The sequence below is a fragment of the Marmota monax genome, unplaced genomic scaffold (assembly GCF_021218885.2).
Source record: "Marmota monax isolate L192 unplaced genomic scaffold, Marmota_monax_Labrador192_F-V1.1 WCK01_AAM20220418_F8-fsc00080, whole genome shotgun sequence".
Classification (NCBI taxonomy): domain Eukaryota; kingdom Metazoa; phylum Chordata; class Mammalia; order Rodentia; family Sciuridae; genus Marmota; species Marmota monax.
The window spans coordinates 4944984-4966894 of NW_026694750.1; the positions used below are offsets into that span (position 1 = coordinate 4944984).

General features: G+C 57.0%; 1 protein-coding gene across 5 annotated transcripts in view; it reads left to right on the forward strand.

Moving 5' to 3' along the window:
- The window catches only part of Acot7 (acyl-CoA thioesterase 7), an 84636-nt gene that overhangs the window by 42941 nt on the left and 19784 nt on the right, over window positions 1-21911 (forward strand). For all 5 annotated transcript variants that reach the window (XM_046424726.2, XM_058572728.1, XM_046424727.2 and 2 more), the window contains exons 5-7: window positions 1709-1823; window positions 3598-3684; window positions 17120-17236. In XM_046424726.2, the coding sequence (XP_046280682.2) occupies window positions 1709-1823; window positions 3598-3684; window positions 17120-17236 (319 nt within the window). The remainder of the gene's footprint in view (window positions 1-1708; window positions 1824-3597; window positions 3685-17119; window positions 17237-21911) is intronic.

Here is a 21911-nt window from a genome sequence, read left to right on the forward strand (position 1 = left end):
GAGCATGGGCCTCTGGCCTGTGGATCAGGCCCAGGTCTGGCCCTGTCAGTTTCCCCACGTGCCCACAGAGCGCTGGTGTGTGCTGGACACGGTGAGGGTTGCTTACATTGTCAGTTGGCTCTTTAAAAACAAACAAACAAAAAAAGCTGTTTTTTTTTTTTTTTTCTTTCTTTCTTTTTTGATGGGCCTGGGGATTGCACCCAGGGCCTTGTGCACACTAGGCGGGTGCTCTGTCACTAAGCTGCACGCCCCCCACCTCTTTGAAAGGCATTTCTGAGGACGGGTGTTCAGCCTGCGATTTTACTGGGTAGACGTGGCCCAGACTCTGCTCCTGCAGTCGTTACCTGGGATGACAGACTTCAGGAAGCGTTCTCACGGAACAGGTTGGGTTCCCCGCAGGTTGGGTTCCCCGCGGCTCATTTCCTTCAAATAAACCCCTGCACTCCCTCCGTGGAGTGACGTTGGGACCCTCTCAGTGTTGGATCTGGGCCATTAGCAGGAACATGGAGCAGCTCACATCTGGCTTCAGAAAGGTCTCAGTGCAACTGAGATGAACTTGCTTAGAGGTCAGAGGGGCTTCAGTAGGGACAGAGGCACCCAAGGCTCAGCTGGAAATGCTGGCTGCGTGAGTAAAGGAGGAGGAGAAGGCAGGGAGGTGGTCGGCGGGGTGGTAGTCAGTGGGGAGGCTGGCCCAAGGCCCAAGGGAAGGGCCTGGCTCACAGCCCAGAGGCAGAAGGCACTGGGCGAGGTGCATGAAGGGCTGAGATTGCCTGCAGCCAGCACACAAGACCCAGGCCCTTCTGAGGGTCCTGGGGAGAGCATAGAGAGACTGTGGCATGTCCCCTCCACTGGTGGGAGCGCGGTGGCTCTGGATGCAGCAAGTGAACACAGGACAGAGAAACCCAGTGTCCTGGTGCCCAGCACAGAGCAGCCTTGGTCTGCGTGACAGACTTTATATTCACGTTCACACCTTTTTCTCTTGCAGTACTGGGGACTGGACCCTAGGGCGTTCTACCACTGAGCTGCGTCCACACCCCTTTTATTTTTTTAGTTTGAGACAGGGTCTCGCTATGTTGCCCAGGGTGGCCTGGCTAGTGGTCCTCCTGCCTCAGTCTCCTGAATTGCTGGGACTTCAGGCGTGGCCACACTTAAATTTTTAACTTCTTGGGTCAGAACCCCCATGGTCCATTAAGAGCTTTGTGTCTGTGTCAGCCCTGGGTGCCCTGTAGAGGTGCGGCCTGTCAGGGGAGAGCTGCCCAGGGTCAGGACACACAGGCCCTGAGACTTGGCTGTTTGAGTTCCAGGAATGCAGCAGGTGCTGACAGATGAGGAGCGATGAGGGTGCTCAGCGTGGTGTTATCTCAGTGGTGAAGGATGGGGAGCAGGCTGGGTGGCCAGACAGTAGACCAGTTACAGAACCACGTCACGGTGGAGCGACGTTTAGCCTCCATGTGTAGCATGACACTTCTTACATATTCATAGGAGATTCCAGGAAGGACCTGAGCCACACATGCAGCCCTGCTCCTCTCTGGGATTGGGACTGCAGGAGATTTTTACCTACTCTGTATTTGTTCCTTATCAAATATGTTATCGGGAAATACGGTAGATCCAGTTACAAAAAGCCAGATAATCCTCCCACCCCTGTCCTTGAGGCGGGAGGAAGGCCATCGTCCCCACCCAAGGCCTGACCCTCGCCTTGTTTCCCCAGTATTCCCGGCAGGAGCAGGAGGAGGAAGGCCGGAAGCGGTATGAAGCCCAGAAGCTGGAGCGCATGGAGACCAAGTGGAGGAATGGGGACATTGTCCAGCCCGTCCAGAACCCAGGTGGGACTGGGGGAGGGGTGGTATCTTTGGAAAATTAGGCATGATGGACAATGAGTCGCTCCATAGCAGTGATATCCACGACGGGCCTGGCATCTGTGGTCACTTGAGAGTGTCAGGTCCCTGTCACTTGCAAGGCCCTGGGGCACACACTGCCAGCAGTGACCCTGGGCTCCGGCTCTGCTCCTGGGAGGGAGACCAGCCGGCAGATCAGACGGGCCCTGAGGCCTAAAAGGCGGCCTGGCGGGCAGGATGTTCCTGGGAGAGGGAAGCTGGCAAGGCTCGGATGGTGTCCCCAGAAGATGAGAGCACACCCAGACCCCTGGGTCCCGAGCACAGGACCTCACATGGGGAAAGGGCCTTGGCCAGTGGGGTTAAGTTACAGTCAAGAGGAGAACATTCTGAGTTACCTAGGTGGGCCCTGAATCTCACCACAGGAGAGGAGACAGTGGCGGGCCCTGGTGGCACAGGCCTGTAATTCTAGCCACTCCAGAGGCTGAGGCAGGATCGCAGGTTTGAGGCCAGCCTCAGCAGCTTAGCAAGACTGAGTCTCAAATTATAAACAGAACAAAACAGGGCTGGGGATGCAGTGCCTTGGTGGAGTGCCCCTGGATTCAGTCACAGGCGTGTGGCCTGAGAGCAGCAGAGGGGAGGGGAGGAGAGGGGCGGAGTGGGGCTGCATGGCATTGGGGTGCTGGACGGCCTCTCCCTGAGCAGTTTCTGGGGAGAGCTTGGGGTGGGAGCCAGACCCCAGGGGCAGAGTGGGCAGCAGGACAGCCTGCCTCTGGCTGTGAGAACCCCGAGGGCAGACCCTGGCTCGCCCCGTTCCCCGACCAGCTGGCCAGTGAAAATTAGGGTTTTCAATGAATCAACTTTTTTACTCAAGAGTATTTTCCGCTCACTGTACCCTGATTGTAACCCTGACGTGTGACATTTTTCAGAATCTATCCTTCTCCCGCTGTATTAGTCAAAGGGAGCATTCTGAGCCCCTTACCCCACACTGGACGGAGGAGGCTCTTCCTTGCCTAGAGGGTCGCCCGGGTTCTGTGCTGGTTTTCTGTACCCCTCCTGAGGAAAGAGCATGGAGGAGTGACGTCTACCTTGATAGGACTGTATTTTGACTATTTTTTTTTTTAACTGTGGCTATGTTATACATAGCAGCTGGGTTCATCCCCCAAACTCATACATGCTTGGGTGGAAACTGATTTTAGTTCATGGTCCCTTTTGACTTTTTTCTGCTAGTAGAGCCCCTTACAGATATTTCAGTAGCAGCATTGAGTGACTGAAGCTCCGTCAAGGCACTTGCCACTCTTGGAGTCGTTTTGGTGACAGCCATGCCTGGTGGAGGACAGGAGGGTGGGAGGGCTGGCCTGGCAGATGGGACTGCGTCTTCCTGGGCCAGTCCAGGGACTGGGGCTGGCAAAGTAGATTATGGATGATACGCTTGGTGCTTTTTATAAAATTGGAAATGAAGTATGACTGATTACATCCCAGTGGAGGGCCACGTGCAACCCAGGGACCTTACAGCCAAGAGGGAGGGCCATGTGGGGCGTTGCCATCCCCAGAGAATATTTTGTGAGCCCCTGGTCCTGGAGAGCCTTCCCTTCAGCAGATGTGGCCTGTTGGGGACCACAGTTCCCTTTGGAGAAATCCTATTTAGGTTGACACAGTTGGACACCTTTATGACCCACAAGTGTCATTGGGCAGCTGCAGAATCGCTGTCCTGGGCCGAGGGGGTTGGTCCACCTACAGTTCCTCTCTCTCTTTGCTGTTCCAGAGCCCAACACCGTGAGCTACAGCCAGTCCAGCCTGATCCACTTGGTGGGGCCTTCGGATTGCACCCTGCACGGCTTCGTGCATGGAGGTAGGGTGAGGTCACTCTGGTTGCACCCCTTTTCCCTGTCGCTGCCCCCATGCGTCCCCTGGGCAGCCGGGCTGCTGTCTGACCCAGTTGAGGCTCTTGTGTTTAGTGAACTATGAATTTACACTTCTAGGAGGTTGTATAAGAAATTGCTGAACTACTGTGGGTGTCCATTTTAAAACTGGAAGTAAAGGATGGTTGACTAGAGCCCGGGGCATGGTCACGCGTGACCCTGGGTCCTCAGAGTTGCAAGGTGATTTTTAATAACGGCCTGTCGGTCAGGGGCAGGGTCTTGCAGGGGTGCAATGTCCCCAGAGAAGAGTGCTATGACAAGCAGGTAATTAAACGTGCTTACGTTTGTTTCAAGTAAGCACAGATTCTGCCTCTGACACTGCAGGGCTGAAGTCCTTGCTCAGGATTCCCTAGGCGTGGGAAATGCTGCCCCAACCCAAGCAGCTGGGCTCCAGGTTCAAGGAGGGGCATTTTTATCTTAACAGTGGGTAATATTTTTATGCGTGTGACTTAACTCAGAAACGGGTGTTGACATTTTGGTTGGGACTAAAGTAAACTTTAAAAAGCAAGTTGATTTGGAAAGTAGGAAGTAGTCAGTGGTGCGGGCGGCGGCGGCCAGTTGGAGGAGAGGTGTGGGATCCCGCCAGCTGCCGTCCTGGGTGTGCTGAGGCCCTCGTTCCTCATTCCTCCTGGCTCCTCAGGCGCAGCGGGTGCGCTCTCAGTGCTGTTCATTTGCTTTCTCATTTCCTGGTACCTGGAACACCAAGTTCTCCTTTCTTTGCTCAGAGAACTGCTGCTCATCCTTCAAAACCCAGCCCTGTGGCTCCTCTCTGTGCAGGTTTACACTGATATTTGTGCCAAGAATTCCCAGGAGCAGGCTTTGTGTTGGCTCCAGTGCTTCACTCTGGGGCCTGGAGGCACTTGGCAGGTCCTCATCCCATGAACAAGTGACATAGGTTCTTTTCAGCTTGAGAACTGATGGTCCTAGGCCTGTGGGAGAGTGGGCCTGGATTCGAGGGATGTTTTTTTCTTTTAAACTAATCTGACTCTTTTGTACAAGTTTCCTTTCCTCGGTTTCATGATGCTTTTCTCTTTGCACACCTCCGGGGTGGCTGTCGGTGGGTCGGATTAGCTAGTCTCACACTGGGCAGCTGTTCTAACACGAGCGCTCCAGGCCCTGCGTAGCTCTACCTTGAGAAGCCCCGTGGCCCCTGAGCATTCCCAGCCTCGCGTCCTCACGCCCCCTGTCCCTCGCCCCTTCTGCTTCAGGTGGGCAGCAGCCCCGTCTTCCAAGCCAGCCATCCCAGGCCCCAGCTGCTGGAATTGGCAAGAGTTGTCCTCGGCTTCCTGTGGCTCACCTGAGGACCGTGAGCCTTGTGCCAGGACATTGGCGTGCCGCGTGCCACGGTGGCGCTCTCCCCAAGGGTGCCTTCCGCCATTGCTGCCGAGTGGAGGGCGTGCGTCCTGAGCCAGTGTTCTCGCCTCACATGTCCACAGCACTGCTGACCTTCCGTGGCCGATGGGGCAGCCTGGTGGGCTGGGGCTTAAGGCCACATCGTCACCACCACAGGGAGCACTCATCTGGGGACGTCCTTTGTTTATAGGCTGCGGGGGCCCTCCTCTGAGTTTTGCATGTCTGGCCGTGTCCTGGCTATGTGACATTTTATTTATTTTATTTTATTTTTTAGTTGTAGTTGGACACAATACCTTTATTTTATTTATTTATTTTTACGTGGTGCCGAGGATTGAACCCAGTGCCTTGCACGTGCTAGGTGAACGCTCCACCGCTGAGCCACAACCCCATCCCCAAAGTGTGGCATTTTAGGGAGTCGATCTCCCCATGGGGCTGCCAGGCACTGCTCCATGTCTTGTGGATTCCATGGTTTCTGCTGGGAAGTCCGGGGATTGGATTCTGCCCTGAGCTCTCTGGCCACCCCTCAGCTGCCTGCCAGCCTGGGCTTTTCTCACTTGCACCTTCCACCCCATCCCTGGTCTTCAGCCAGCACTGATACTCCATGGGACACTGGTGCCCTGGGCACACCGCTGCGGCCTGAGGTGCTCACGGGAGAGCCACAGCTGCTCACCGGGCCTCACCAGTGGTCGGTATGGCTGAGGGCCCCAGAACTGTGCAGAGCTCTTGCTGGCTGTTGTCTAGAGACCCTCTGGGGAACTGCTGCCCTGGAGGATAGTCCCCCAGCACCGTGGCCAATCTCTGAAGTTCAGCAGGTGTGCGTGGCTGGGCTCACCTAGTCCATCGTGAGGAAATTCTTGTCCCGCCTGCAGTCAGCTGAGACGGCCCCCCTCTACCTCAGGTGTCTTCTCTGTGTGGAGCTGGCCCTTCCTCTGGCCTCGGCCTTCCTGGCCCCTTGTGTTTGTGTTTCCTCTGGCCCCTCAGATCTGGTCACCTCTCTGTTGACACGAGTGGAGGTTGTGGTCTCTCCCTGGAAGTTGGGGATCTGCAGCCTCATCCCCACAGCCCCCCAGGCCCAGGCCTGCTGAGGAACTCTAGGCCTGGAGCACGTGGCCCGGATGCTGGGGTGCTGGAGACCTCAGCCCTGGAGAGGAGGGAGCGGCAGGGTGAGGGGCTCCTTCTGCTGGTCAGAGCTGTTTCCTAATTCTGGACGCCAACACCTGAAGGAACAGTGTGGTGCCCTTCTCCTGTGAACTATTTGAAAAGGGCTGGAAGGAAGGGAACCTTTTCCCTACAGTTGCCCATTGTGACTTCCCTTAATGACTGGGAAGGGCCCTTAAAACTAGGACAGGAGACGGGGTTAGAGTTTTAGTTAGGAATGAACTGGGCGCGGCAGCTCTGTTCCTCGTGGTGGGCGCCACTGCCCCCCGGACCACCCTGGTGAGGGCCTGGGCCTAGCCACTGCGTGCCTGTGGGGGCTTCTGTCATTTCAGCCAGGACGAGGACAAAGTTGATCCTCATCCCAGAGACATCTGGCTCTGGTACTGGGTCTTATAGCAGGAGAGCAGTGGAGGGCGGTCATCTCTGGTCTCAGGAAGGAGCCTCAGTTTCACCCATCACATTGGGTCTTGGGTAAAGCTGGCTCCACTCGAGATGCACATCCAGCCGGAGTCTCCTGGGAGGGGTTTGCTCCACCCCTGTGTGCTGGGAAGCATGGAGGGGGGCTCTTGCAGCAGATTACAGCCCTTCTGACCCCCAGGAATGTCTTCTGCTTTAAGAGAACAGGTTCCCAGCCCTTCTCCGGGAGGGCCGGCTCCTGCAGGGCCAGGCCCTGTGCTTTTAGTCAGGAGTGCCCTGGCTGGTCCTGACGACTCAGGACCTCAGAGCCCACAGCTGGACGATGCTGCCCTCGGCCTCAGGAGTTCTGGAAGCCCACCTGGAGTCCGCCCCACAGTTTTCTGTCACCACACTGCAGATCCACTGCCCCACATGGTGGGCGTTGCATAGCGCAGTGGGGAGATGCTGGGCACCTGCGTGGGTGTGTTGTGCTGGGGATCTTACCCCAGTGTGGCTGCCCCAGGTCTGTCCTCAGCCCTCTCTGCCCCACTCCAGTCCAGAGCCTCAGTCACTTCCTCCCCGTGGCAGCTGATGTTGTCTTTCAGCTGGGACGTCTGGCCCCTGCTCTGGCGGCCCACGGGCCCCTTGGCCTCTCTCCATCTCCTCGCCCGCCCATTCCTCTCCTGACCTCTGAAGCTCTGTGCGGAGGCCTGTCCTGGAATCGCCGTCTGCCGCAGTCAGACTTACCCACCTGGGCCGGTTTCCTTTCTGTGAGGGAGCTCTGCGGTGGGGAAGAGCATTGCTAATCTCTAATCCTAGGCCCAAGTGATCCTCCTGTCCCGGCCCGAGTGCCGGGAACTGTGGGCGGGCACCGCCTAGGGCCACAGAGCGCCTCGGGTTGCTGATTCCCAAGGTGGGACCTGCGAAGCCTGAGCAGCCAACAAGAAGCAGCACCTGGAAACTGGGAGGCCCTCTTCCAGGCCACTGGTCCAGGAGGAAGTAAGAGCTGGACTTAGAGTGTCCTGAAAACAAGGACATCTGGGAAGATGGCTGAGATGTTCCCAGAGGAAAAGTGGGAGGCTTTGAGCCTGTGTTACTTAAAAGGAAAAATTAAAAATACCCAAGTGTTGGAACTGGGAAAAGATAAAAAAAGTCCACCCACAGAAGGGACGAGGGAGGACAGGGCCTGAGAGGCTGCCTTTCCCCTCTGTCTGCCAGTCCAGGTCCCCACTGTCCCAGCGCCCTGGTCTGTGCTGGGTGCCCACCTCTTCCACGCCGCCTTGGCTGGGGGTGTGCACCCTGCCGGCCATGAAGCCACCCCTGGGGCTCCCCTCCCTGCAGCAGCCCTGCTGGCATCCAGTGCAGAAGGTGGGTGTGAGGTCTCTGACTCCAAAAAGGGATTCTGCCTGCATTTCTGAGCTCAGGACCCAGGCCATTTAGATCACGCCTGTATCTCCAGCCGAGAACTACCCAGTGGGCCCTGGATCGGGAGAGTAGATGAGGACCCTCCCAGTGTAAGAGGAATCTCTGACCAGCCCCTGGGTCATTGCAGAATGTGGTGCTGGCTTAAGGCCACAGCATTTATGGGCAGAGGACACCCCATCTCTGCTGGTAGGCAGTACCCGTGTCCTGGGATCCTGCATTCCCAGGGGTCTTGCTGACTCACGGGGCTCCTGGCTCTGTAGCTAACTTGCTTTTACAAGAGTGACGGGACAGTGACTGTCACAAAGCTTTTCGTCATCCAGGCCCGTGGAGCTCCATTTATGGAACTGTCCTTGATCTACACTGACCAGCAGGGCCCCTGCCCAGGTAGACACAGCCCCTGAAGGGCAGCAACGGGAGGTCAGTCTGCTTTTCCCTGGTAGGATGGGTCAGATGCTTCCTTTCAGGGTCACTTCTGAACACCTCCAACAGCCAGAGCCAGGGGCAGATGCAGAGCCTGTGTTCACAGTCCCCACCTCCAGACCTCCCCGCCTCCCCTTTTGCCCACTGTGGCACTTCAGTCCCCTACCCTTCCCTCCATTTCCCATCTGCTTCAGGCTGCAGGGCCCCATCCTCCCCCACCCTCCCCTCCTCCCTGACCACATGCTCCAGCCCTAGCCTCTCCCCGGACTCCAGTGGCCTCCTCAGGGCCTCCCTGATGTGATGATGGACACGGAGCTCCTAGGGCCCCAGTCCTTGCCCCCAGCGGTGGTGGTCGCCGTCCTCGTTGGCTTGTGGACAGTGCTCCTGCAGACGTCCCTGGCTTGGCTCCACTTTACGACAGGCTGGAATCTGAGCTCTTACCTCATGCCCTGGTGCCTCCTGGTCCAGACCACAACCTGCACTGTGCTCTTGCTGGTCACCGCCTCTCCCCTGTTTGGAAGTCTCTCAACAGGGTGGCCTGCGCTACCTTTCACGTGGAAGGAGCCACACTCAGCTCCAGACCCTGCAGCCAGAGCCACAAGCCCTTCGTTTGGGCCATTTTTGCTCTCACACCCTCGTGAGCCTGCCTGGGATAACCCTCCACCATTCCCGGGTTCACCCCGTCGCATGCCTGGGCACAGAGACCTGTGGACTTTGCCTGCCTGCGACCTCTGCCCCTAGTGCAACCCTAGACCTCTACATAACGGTCTCATTTCCTTCAGAATTGAAGAAGAGAAGGGGTCTGAAATCTCCTGACGCTCTAAGATAGACTGACCCTCCCCACGCCCCCGCACACAGCGCAGAATGGACGCCCACGTGGATGGGGCTTCTGTCACCTTCACTGCTGTGTCCCACTTAGAGCAGGGCCTGGTGTGGACCGAATGACCGAAGTAGGACAGGAGAGGACTGTAGCCTGTGACGGCCCTGCCGGTCAGCACCCCAGACGAGTGTGCCCACTGTGCCCAGCCTGGTGCAGCCCAGAGTGTCAGTGGAGAAGGTGCAGACAGCCCAGTGTGGCAGGAGGAGGCTTTCCCTCAACAAACCATCCAGCTAGTGTCCAGAGACAGAAGTTGCCTGGGGTCCTGAGGCAGGGGTGCCCAGCCCTGGAACCTGAGGCAAGGAGCAGCCAGCCCCAAGAAAGAGGGCAGCTGGTAGTGCCAGGTACAGGAGCCTGGTGGCCCAGGCAGAGATGGCAGACGCATGCAGGATAAGCCTCCTGCTGAGAAACTGCTGTGCCCAGGACTGGGACTGAGGGGCAGTTGCCTGGACAGGAAGTGCCTTTCCTGGAAATGAGGATGGGCACCAACACTTCCAGTTTTGTGCCCTCCTTGACCTGGAGGCCCTGCATGGACGACGATGTGCAGGCTTCGCTGGGGAGAAGGCCGGAGGTGGTGCTGGCCTGCTGTCGGCTCTGTGTCTTCTCGTCTGGGAAGTCCAGAGGCGACTGGCAGCGCTGCTCCAGGTTCCCACGGAGCCTTATCTTTTGAAAACATCCTCCTCCGCACTGGAGCTCCAAAGAGTAGCTTCTGGGCCATCCAGAAAGGCCGGAGGTGTGACCCACCAGACCTGGGCCTGAGGCTCCCTCCCTGCAGCTCCCTGGGGCCAGCAAGCGCGTCCTCCTCTGAAGTTGTGGCACAGACCTGCCTCCCGAGAGGCAGAGCCAGGGTCCAGGCCAGGCCTGCAGCCAGCAGGGCCTTCCAGTGCTGTTAATTGGCCATTGTCCACTCCTTGGCCATGTTCCTTAGAGACTGTAGCAAGTGTCCTCTAATAACACGTCCTGTACAGCATGGCCAACACATTATTCTGAAACATTACTTCGTCCCACCCAGTCCAGGCTCCTGCAAGGAAATTGGCACCCCACCCAAATGGTTCCTGGTCTTTGGAAAAGTGCCCTTGCTGACTCTAGGCTGAGGCTGGGGCCTTCTGCTGGCCAGTCCTTCCCAGGGCTGGGTGTGTGACTCGGCATAACCACCCCCACCTCTCGCCCAGGCCTCCAGCTGCTCTCTGCTGCCTTACCGTGACCTCCTTGGGCTCCCTGATGCAGCACTGTGGCAGGCCAGGGGTGCAGAGCGCCTGGCAGCCCTTTGCCCTGTGACCCCTGGGCAGGCAGGAACACTGTTCACCTCCACTGAGGACTTTGCCAGCGTCCCCACCTCTGACATTTTGGTACTGTCTTCACGAACTCTTCATCTTTACTATGCTGGCATTAATTGCCCAAAGTAATTTTTATTAATGAACTTAATTAAGATTCTTGTGCCAGGACTTACTTGGTCCCAGTTCTGACACGCCGGTGGTAGGACCCGGGGGAAGCAGGGCTGTCTGGGGGTGCTCGCTCACCTGGGTCTTTTAATAACCCTTGTCATCACCACAGGGTGGGATGTGTCAGTAAGATGAAGTTACTATCGTTTCTTAATATAGGAGGCCGGCCCCACGCTCCGCCAGTCGGGATTAAATATAGAAATGGGGGCATCTCAATCCCCGCCCACTGAGCAGGCACCAGCTCCGGGCTGCTGGCTGCTGCTGGGGTTGTAGGCAGCCTGGCCCAGCCAGCCAGCAGGCCTCGGGGAGATAAAGTGAAAACGCTATTTTTAAGCCAGTCAGCATGTTGTCAATACTTAAAACAAAACAAAAACCTGTAAGCAGCTAAATGTTAGATTCAAAAATATCTCTGGTGCCCAGCGTTCATGTGCCTGTGGCGGCCAAGCACGTCAGGCTTGTGCCCTTCCCGGAGTTCCTGAAACGATGCAGTCTCCAAGGACAGCAGGTCTACAATTTTGTTGTCGTCTTTTAAATTACAAATCGTGGGAAATAAGGACAGCCACCACAGACGGTGATTTGCCAAAGTTACTTCTCAGTGTTGAAAGCAGTCGTGCCTGAGTGGGAGCAAAGTGACGAGGCCCTCAGCGGCCCTGGAAAGGAGCACTGGGGGGAAACGGCTCTCAGCGCTGGCGTCAGTGGGGTGGTGCCCCCTCTGGGAGACAGCACCCCACTGGGCAGCGCTGGCAGGACCTACAGCTAAGGCTTTTCTGTCTCCAGGGGACATGCCGTAGCATATCCTGTGGGTCACATCAAGTAAAAGGTGTTCCCTTACAGACGTGTCCTGAGGGGACGAGACAGTGGCTCTGTGAGGACCTCCTCCCCGCACGGCCCTTGACCTCATCATTCTCTCAGTGATGGGCGGCAGACAGTTGGACCCAGGTGGCAGGGTGCCAGCGTTGTTGGCCGTTGTGCAGAGGGAAGAGAGGGGCGTGTGCTCAGTATGTGATTGCCCTCAACTGTTTGGAAACAGCTTCCTTCTGTCCAGCCAGCACCAGAGCTCAGCTGCTGCCCAGGGCTCCAGAGCACCACACCTGTCCTTCCTTTTTCTCACAGACTCGGGGGCTCGGCAGGAGCCCGGGCAGGTTCTGGGGAGGTCTCTGCTCCGGCAGGTTCTGCTTTTCGCTCTGGTCTCGCTACTTGTGGCTGACTCTGCAGGTGCTGGCACCCCGCCTGTGTAAAGCCGAGTGTGTTTGTTAGGTGGTCTCTTTCCCAGAAGGTCTTTCTACTAGTGAACCCTAGAATTTACCTGCCATCACTTCTGCCCATTGAGCCTACCCTGGCCTCCTGGGGAGTGCCCATTAGCTGAAGTGGACAGATGTTGTCCATCCAAGAGTCCCTGGAAGCCCAGACCTCTCTGCCCGCTGCCCAGCCTGTTGCCTGTGAGGCAGACCCATTTTGAAGACTCCTCATCTGGCAGAATGGGGACATCTCACTGTCCTGGTCACCCACCTGGTTCCTGGAGTCGAGCCCCGGGTTTGGGGTGTAACCTGATGATAGACGTACACAGCGGGAGTGTGCCCAGGGCCCCAGAGCTGGGCCGTAGGATTCCGCGACCTCAGCCCCCGTCTTAACCTTTCCCATCTTCGGTCTAACGGTTTGTCTCGGGTGTCCCACTGATCTCGGTTCTCTCCACCGGTCCCAGCTCAGATGTGTGTGCTGGCTGTTAGGGTTGGGAGGGACTGTCTCTGAATGTCACTGTCTGACACACAGGCACCGTGGGTCTCTGACACCCATCTAGCCCCACTGCTTCAGGTTTCTGTGGATTGGATGAGTGCCCTGTTGGCCTCCCTGTGACTGCTTGTTGGACCAACCTGGTGCCAGGTTTGGAGCCCCTGCTTGGCTCCCCAAGGTGCTGGCTGGGCTGGCTGAGTGGTCGTCTCTGTGCCCGTTCTTGACGCAGTGCGCTGCCTCCCTTCCAAGCCATCTTGGCTGCTCGTGCCTTGGATCCTGTGGTCTTCCGTGAAAGCAGAGCCCTGTGGGACCTGTACCAGCAAGGTGGCATTTCGGACAGTCGGGTAGAGCCACCGGAGGGAGCGGATGTCGGCACTTTGCGTTTTATTCTTCCGTTGTTAGTTCTGCTTTCCCAGACGCACAAGCAGGGGGCGGCCGTAGGTGCTCTCTGAGTTCGACCCCCACACGCTCCCTTCCCTTTCCCTTCTTGTTTTTCCACTAAGCCTTCTGAGTTGGTGAGCGTACCCGGTGCCCAGCATGAGTGCCATGGGCCCTGACCCGCCACCCAAGTACACATCCTGATCTTGCGTCTCCCCACCTCTCGCCATGATCTTGGGTTCTCCTTTCCATACTTTTCTGAAAACTCCACTCTGGACTGAGTCTTACGGCACTGTAGCCATTCCTCCTGTGCCCTTGGGAGGCCCTGGACCCGCCCCCAGCCATAGGACTGGCCACGAGACTCCCTGAGTCTTTACATCCTATCTGTGACATGGAGAAGATGCTGACTTGTGGGACGTGGCTTCCAGCAAGTTTGCTGAGAGGAGCCTGCAGGGGACCAGGCCCACGGGGCCTGTCAGTGGGCACAGCCACCTTCTGGCTCCCTAGGCTGACCCTCTGCGTCTCGCCCACCACACCAGCCACACTGCCCTGGCTGCCTGCGCTCGGCTCCTGGTCTTGTCACCATCACCCTGTGCTGGCTGTCTGCGCTTCTTACCGTGTTTTGGGTGCCTGATGGGCACTTGCTGGGTGTGGATGATGGCTGCCAAGGACCTTGCCTGAGGTGTGACCTCTGTAGGAATGCCTCCGCGCCCCGCCCTGCCATGAGCCCCTGCAGCAGGGCCACTCGTCAGCTGCTCTCGCCACTCAGTTTCCATGAGTAGAATCAGTTGGAAGACCTCGTCTTGTGGGCTCCCCCACCCCAAACTGCGTAAATAAGTGTGTGTAAGCACACGCGTGAGTACACACACTCAAGCCACAGCCCAGAGGTGGCAGTGTGGTCCGGGGGCTGCCTCATGCCCTGTTTGGCAGCTGGCCAGTGAGGTGACAGACCTGTGGACCTCCGGGCCCACGTGAGCCCAGGGCATGGGTTTGTCTTGGATTCCTGCAAGTCCTGGAGCAGGGTCTTGGCTAGACAGGCCTTCTCCAAGCCTGGGCTGGCTGCAACCTTCTCAGGTCCCTTGCCAGGGGAAGAAAAAATCAGAAAAGTCTCCCAGTGGATCAGACAGGGCAATGAATGTCTGTTACCATGGCAACAACCCAGAGCTGCTCCTCACAGGCCCGGTGAAGGACGTGCAGTTCTCAGACCTGATCCCTGATTTCAGACCTGGACCTACATGTGGCCTTGGACCTCACTGTTGGTTTGCGACATGGGCCTCCTGACCCTGTCCATGCAGGTGAGCAGAGCTTCGCTGTCCATCTGAAGAGGTATACTGGCCTGCTCCACCCGCCGCTGCCTCGCTCATTCTGTGGCTCCGTGGCTTCCGTGAGGAGTCCCATTCCCTCTGGAGCATTTCAGAGCCACCCACAATATTATCATCACACCCTCCCAGATAAGTTCTCAAGTCCCTAGCATCCAGTGGCCACCCAGTGTCGGCTCCCCTGTTGCTCAGGTATGTGTGTATGTATGTACATATATTTTCTCTTCTTGGTTGCCTAGAGTCAGAGACCAGACCAGACATGGCACTGCATTGACTGCTATGCCTCCTAAAGAAGAGGGGGACCCTCATCATGTCACAGGGGAACAGTAGCAGGAGCCAAGCCCCGGGAGCCTTGGCCAGCCACTTGCCCACGTCCCCCACCTCTTGCCCACTTTCCAGCATCACCTGGCATACAGGCGTCTGAGTCTGCAGCGTGTACCGTAAATGGGAGCCTGGATTCCCGGGGTGGGATGGAGTCTGGGTTTTGTCTTTGGGTTTTTAGAAATCATTCTGTATCCTAAGGCAGGTGTGCACATGGCTTCCTCAAATTCCTGTTAGCTGCTGCATTGACCGGTGTCACTTTGATGCTTTTGTAGGTCAGAATGGCTGAACATAGGCAGCTCCACCTTGTTCGACTGAAAGGGGTGGTTTGATTTTTACAAGTGAAACGTGTATGGTATGGAGGTCGTGCTAGGGAGTAAGAACTGGGCGGAGGGGCTGGTATGTAGTGACCTGTCAATGAAGGGGGTGCAACCCAAGCCAGCATCTGCAGCCTGAGGTTCAAAGGCAGCACTGTGCCCTCGCCGAGTTCTGCCCGTGGGCCTGCCTCATTTTGTACGGCAGCTCTATCAAGACAGAACTTGATCCTGTACAGTTCAGCCCTCGGCGTAAGCAAGGTGTCGTTTCCAGGATGTTCCCAGAGGTGCTTCTGCAACCCTGGCTGGAGCACCCCCCATCCAAAATGCTGGTGTCGGACGTTTCAGACGTTCTCTGGGTTTGGGATGTTTGTCTATGCATAATGAGGCATCTTGGGGATAGGACCCAAAACTCAGAGGAAATTCACTTGTTTCTTACACAGTTTACACACAGGGCCAGAAGGTAACTTCAAACAGGGTTTTGTCAAGAAGTATTTCTGTGTAAACATGAAATAATCCTGCGTGTTTATGAGGGGTGGCTGGTGAGTGGATACACGTGTACCATGGTAGTGTATAGGTAATTAGGGTAATTAGCACCCCGCCTCCTTAACGTCCATCTTTGTGTTGCAAACCTTGGAACTGCTCCCAAGTTCTGCGTGGAATGTGCACTAGGTTTCTGTGGGCTCCGGGCACTGCTGCACTGGGCAGCCCAGGACTTCCTCCCCGGGAGCCGCGCTCTGGCACCGACTCCCTCTGCCCCCACCCCACCCAGCCTCTCATGGCAGATTCTCTGTTCTCTGCTGCTGTGAACCAACATTTCAGCTTTCACGTGTGAGAACGAGTGCTGTTTGTCTCTGTGCCTGGCCATTGTCCTCCAAGTTGCTGCACAAGGCAGGATTTTGTTCTTTGAGGCTGGATGTTATTCTGTTGTGTGGATGCCACGTCCTCTGTCCGATGTCTCACTTGATTCCCCCTCATGGCTCTTCAGATAGTGCTGCATTAACCACAGGGATGCAGGTTCCTTTGGATACCCACCCAGTGCGGCTGGTGGTTTCACAGGTGGTGGTTTGGTTTGGTTTGGTTTGGTTTGCGTACCGTGTTCCCTGGTGGATGGAACTAATTGACATCTCATCTTGTAACATTTTGAGTAATTTTGTGCATGAAACAAAAGTTTCATGGTGTAAAATTTTCCTCATCAGTGCTCGGAAGTTTGGGGTTTTGGAGCCTGTCAGATTTTAGGTTTTTGGATTAGGAAACCTGCTCAACCTGTTCATTCTATCTTGAAACATTTTCATCACCCCAGAAAAGAAACTCTCTACCTTCAGTGTGCACCCCACCTCCCGGACCCCTCCTGGGGACCCACCAGTCTGCCTGCCTCTCCATGTTTTCCTCTTCTGGAAAGTTCACATGGATGTGGTCATCCGTTCCCAGCGCTGTCACTCGGTGAGGTTTGATGGTGTGTCCACCTTGTGGCCTGGACCTGTCGGGTGGGTGACAAGCCACCCTTGTTAGTGCATTCTTTAGGTGGTGGACATGGACACACAGTGGTTTCCAATTTTTGGCTGTTAGGTTAGATGCTCTGTGAAATCCATGCAGGTTTCTGTTCTCTTGGGTGCTTCTACACTTGGTGGGGAGTTGCTAGGTCCCTGTTTCCTTTAAGGAAACTCCAGCAGCCGCACTTCACTTCCCACTGAGGTCTCTGTGTCTCTGCCAGCTTGTTCTTACCTGACTTTGGATCGTGTAATGAAGCTTTCCTGGCAGGATGAGATATGTCTGGAGGAGAGGAAGAGGGCTGTCATTCTGTCAGTGGCCTAGAGTGGCAGCTGAGGTCATTTTCAAAAGCTCTTGAAAGCCGATCAGGTGCATGCCTCTGATCCCAGAGACTCAGGAGGCTGAGGCAGAAAGATTGCAAGTTGAAGGCCAGCCTCAGCAACGTAGCAAGGCCCTGGTTCAAAATTAAAAAAAAAAAAAAAAAAAGGCTGGAGAGGTAGCTCAGTGGCAGAATGCTCCTGGGCTCAATCACCAGTATTAAAAAAAAACAAAAAACAAAAACAAAAACAGCAGCACCTGGAGAAGCAGGTTTAAAACGGAGCAATAGCAGGCCACCTGCGACCGTCCCTGCGCCTCCTGCTGCTACGGCCCCTGCTGGGGGGTGGTGGGAGGGGTCAGACAGCATGTGCAGTGGTCCCGCTCTCCGCGTCTCATCTGCCGTGTGCCCTTTCTCCGCGCAGGAGTCACCATGAAGCTCATGGACGAGGTGGCTGGGATTGTTGCTGCACGCCACTGCAAGACCAACATAGTCACTGCCTCCGTGGACGCCATCAATTTTCACGACAAGATCCGGAAAGGTAACAGAACTCTTCTGATGAAGCTGAGGGGGGAGCAGCCCTTGGGGCTAGCTTAGTGTTTACACCTGATGTCTGTCCATGTGCCACCAGAAACAGGAGGGCCATGCTCCGTGCTTGGGGATGCATCTGTGAGGCTAGTGTCGACCCATTTGATATTTCAACCTGGTAAAATCTAAAATTCAGATATGGTGGAGGCCTTTATCCTCCCCGAGACCAGCATGAATACATCTTCTTCCAGTGCCCCTCCAACAGGGCACCGTGGCCCTGACTGTTGCCACCAGACCTTGTGGCAGGTGTGTTGCACTGAGAGGAATGGGTCCTCTGTGATCCAGGCAGCAGCAGGCTTACTTCAGGGGCCCACAGGTGTCGCTGCCTTGGCCAGGGGTTGTTCCCATGACAGAAGTCCAGTCCCGGTGACGTGGTTCCCACCGGGAATGGGGCCTGCCGCCTGTGTAGGAGGCCGGACCTCTGCAGCTGTAGAGCACAGAGCCTGCCTCAGGTTATTGATCCTTTGTGGACACAGCACCCGACAGTTTCTGTCTGTGACCTGTGACCTGAGATGAGCTGCAGCCCTGCTGTGCCAGCTGCGGTGCCTGGCTCTGTCTCTAGAGCCTGGAGTTAGTTCTGCAGACAGCGTGCTGTCAGGAGCACCCTGAGATTTGGAGGGTGCAGGGCTGCCCCCTGCCATAATCATGAGCGTGGAGGACAGACGGTCTCTGGCCTAGCGCCCCTGGGTTTGGCAGATTCTCTTCAGAGCTGATAGGTATTTGCCACAAGTGTCATTTTTAGAATTGGCCCAAACAAGTGGGTCTCGTCTGCTTCAGCTCGTCCTCCGGGGCTGTGCGTGTCTCATGCTGACAGTGTTGTGCCCAGTGGTGGCATGAACCAAGGGAAAGCAAGAATCCCACCGCAGCGTGACGTCACGCCACACTCTTCCTAGAACTCCTGCCTGGGCGAATTGCTCTGATGAAGGCCACATTGTTAAACCAGTCTCAAAATCCACAGAGGAGAATGTGCTTACATCCTTTGGGACTCGCTGTGTTCACTGGTCCCCGAGTGTCTTGGAGAAGCACAGGATTCTCCCAGCCAGCAGCCTGGTGGGTTTTGTTTGGTGAGCATCTGCCCGAGGGACGGGTGAGCCGTGCAGCTCCAGCCCCCGGGATGGACAGTGAGCCTCTGAGGGTCGAGGGAGCCGTTGGAAAGGCCCCAGGCTGCTGCTTGGCTGCTCACAGCCAGGAGTGGCTGGACAGGAGCTGTGCAGGTTCCTGGCCAGGAGGACTTGCCCTGCAACCGGAGCAGGCCGTCTCGGGGTCCCTTCTGGTAGGAGTCGGGCAGCCTGGACAGACTCCTTTCTAAACGTGGCCTTCAGCTGGAACCCAGAGAAGCTGCGAGGGACGAGGGGGCCGTGGTATTCAGCAATGGTGGCTGGTCTGGTTGCACTCGTGAGGAGCCACGCCCACTGGCTGGCACAGCGCTTGCTCCCTGCCCAGCCTATCCTGCATGCTGCCTCAGCCTTGGACTTGGGCCATGCGGCCTTCTGGCCTGGGGACCCCTGAGAGAAACACTGGGCTCCTGGGGGTGGCAACGTTGCTTCTTCTTGGGTGACGTCCTGTTTTGATTGTGAAGGGGTTGGGGCCAGGCTGAAATAATGGTTGTGGAGTCTAGCCTACTTCCCAGCCAGTGTCTTCAAGGCCATTAGACACTGTCACATCCAGTCTGTCGTGTTCCAGAGGAGCGTCACCCGTGAGGTCGTGGGCGCGCTTCCTTCTGCAAGGCCCCGGGGCGTTTCTGGGGAACCAAGGCTGCTGTCCAGGCGGCACTGAGCCTGCAGGCAGATGGCATGGGGCACTGCCACTCAAGGCCAGCGTCTCCCCCCTCGTTCTGCTCCTTTGCTGGGCCATGTGGAGTGGGCCTGGTGAGTCCCTGCTGCCTCTGGGCTCCTGAGGACACAGTCACAGTGTGTCAGACACTATGGGGCGGGAGGGGTGATGTGCCATCAGTTTTTCTCTGATGTAGCTCTGTCAGGGCCACCTTAAGCCCTGGAGACTGTAGCACCTCCCAGGAGCTGCTGTCCCTGCCCAGGGCCTCCCTCTTGCCATGGCTTTGGCACTAACATGGAGGAGGCCCCAGGGCCACCTCCCCGGCAGAGTTGACACGCATGTCACTGCACAGATGAGGCAGTGTCAGCAGCCACTGGGAGGTGTGCAGGGCATCTGGTGGGTTTTGTACCACAGAGTGGCTTGGTTTCTGGGGCCTTGAAACAGAATGACAAACCCAGGAGATGTCGGGCCACCTTCCCTCCAAAGGCTGTGGGGAGGGTTCCCACCTGCCACATCAGCTCCCAGGGCTCCAGGGCCCCAGGTGTTGCGTGGCCTGTGGCCGCATCGTCTCAACCCCTGCCTTCCCAGTCACAGCTTCTCACAGGGCGTGTCTTTTGTAAGGACACTCGTAGGATGTGGGACACCCCCCCCCTCCCCCCGGAGAATCCAGGAGGGTCTCATTCAAGTCAGACAGTAAGGCTTTGAGTTCTGGGTCGACGTGGAGCTGCCGACCCACTGTCAGGTCCCCTCCTCACAGACCTCGGCTCCTTCCAACTTCATGAAGCCACCAGGTGGTTAGGACCTTCTGCGCCGGGCCTTCTCCCACGCGCTCTGTCCACACAGGGTGGACGACCAGCCTGGAGAAGTTGCTGCTCTGAGGGGCTCCCGTTTTGAGAAGTGCCGTCATCAGCACTGTGGGGGACCCAGCCCTGGTGACTGGCCCCACGGAGGCCTCACACCTTGGGGCCTGAAGTGCTGGTAGAGGGCCAGGTCTGTCCTCTGAGTGGCAGAGAGAACTGGTCAACATCAGAGAGGAGATGGACAATGGCTGTCTCCTCTTCAAGCCCCAGGAAGCAAGGGTTTGCCGTGTCAGGACTCGATCATTGGACGGAGAAGCACATTCTTGCTGGGGCGTGGTGGTCATTCCTGAGAGTAAAGGTTAATCAGCAAAAGGATCCTTTTTCACAGGGAGGGGGTGGGGACCATCCAGGCAGATGGGACCTGCGGTGCCACGGGACTGTGGCTGCTGTCCACGGCCAGTGCCCGTCACAGTGGCACTGTGCACGCCGCCTCGAATGTGTCCCCGGCCATATCCTACCCCTCACCCCAGCTGGGAAGGGAGCCCCCCGGAGGCTGACCTGCTGCAGGGGAGCCCGTGACTCAGGACATGTTGCGGCCACACAGGCGCCTGCTCGCTTCAGGAACGGGTCGTCGTCCTCCCTTTGCGAGGGTCCATGGGGCTGGTTCTCACTGGAGGCCCCTCCTTCGCCAGCCTCTGGAGGTGGCCCCGGGGCCTCGGCCTCTGGCTCTGTCCATTCTCCATCTTCAAAACAGCCCTTCCTCCCACCTCTTCCTGTCATCCAGCTCCTCCTCACTCTGCCCGTCCTGTGTCCATCTTATAAGGACCCTTGGGAGGACATCATGATCCAGGGCACTCCCATCTCTAGGTCCTTCGCTCCCATCCTCAAAGTCCCTTTTGCAACATGAGGTCACACATGCACAGGGCCCAGGGAACAGAGGGTGGGACACCTCCCGGGGGGTCATTATTCTGCCTTAGCAGATGGTGATGCCCGATTTGACCTTAGAAATCCGCCCGTCTCACCGCATCCTCACAGCTGCCCCAGGAAGTCGGAAGTCCTGGAGTTCCAGTTGGAAGGGCTGTGAGCTGAGCAAGGGCTTGCTCACCCACGCTTACCCCCCGAGCCAGGACGGCCCTTCCATGGCCACTGCGTCTGCTAGTCACCCTGGCACTCTTGCAGGGTAGCACGCTGTCTATACCCCTCACTCTTGTCTAGACCACAGAGGGCCACCCCTGTTACACCTTCGACCTGCCAGCCCACCTCAGCACTGCCACCCTGGTCGCTAGACGCCAGTGACCTGCTGCTTCTCAGCTCACAGCCTCCGTGGCCACCTGTGACACACACATGCAGCCTGAGCCCCTCAGCCAGGCCTTCCAAGCCCACTAGGGCAGGCTGCCGCCTGCATGGCCAGCAGTTGGGGCACCTCTCCTGAGGCTCACAGGACAGCACAGAAGGCCTGGGGAGCTGCCAGCCCAGGAAACCTCGTGCCCAAAGCCCCTGAGCTTACTCTCTCCTGGTCACTTGAGACATTGCAGTGGCCTATGACTGAAGGTAAAGGGGATAAGGGGTCACCTTGAGTGGTGGTTTGGAAACATTAGGCAGGAAAACCTCAAGCTAAAGTTTTCTGGTGGAGAAATGGTCTCCCAGACATTAGGACGGAAACAGGAGGCTGCTGGAAGAGCTCTCAGGTTCAGTATGAGAAATACCAATATCAGTTTACCATTTCCATTGCTTTTCTTGCAAGAGCTCTTCAGGGTGCAAACACTGAGCTGCTCGTAAACTTTGAAACACTTGGCAACCTCTTGGGCTCGGTAGCAGCTCTTTTTCATTATTTTGCTTTCTTCCAAATCCTGGCATCTGCTGAAATCTGGCTGCTGCCAACCCGAGAGAGACACCGTCTGTGGGGGAGTCAGGCTGGGGCACCTGCCAGCCTCAGGGGCTGTGCCTCCCCAGGCGGGCTGGCAGTCATTTAAAATAGGAACTGCATTTCACAGTTGGCCCGAGGACACACCCAGCTCTGCCCATGGTACTCGCTATCGAGCGCTGGCACCTCCT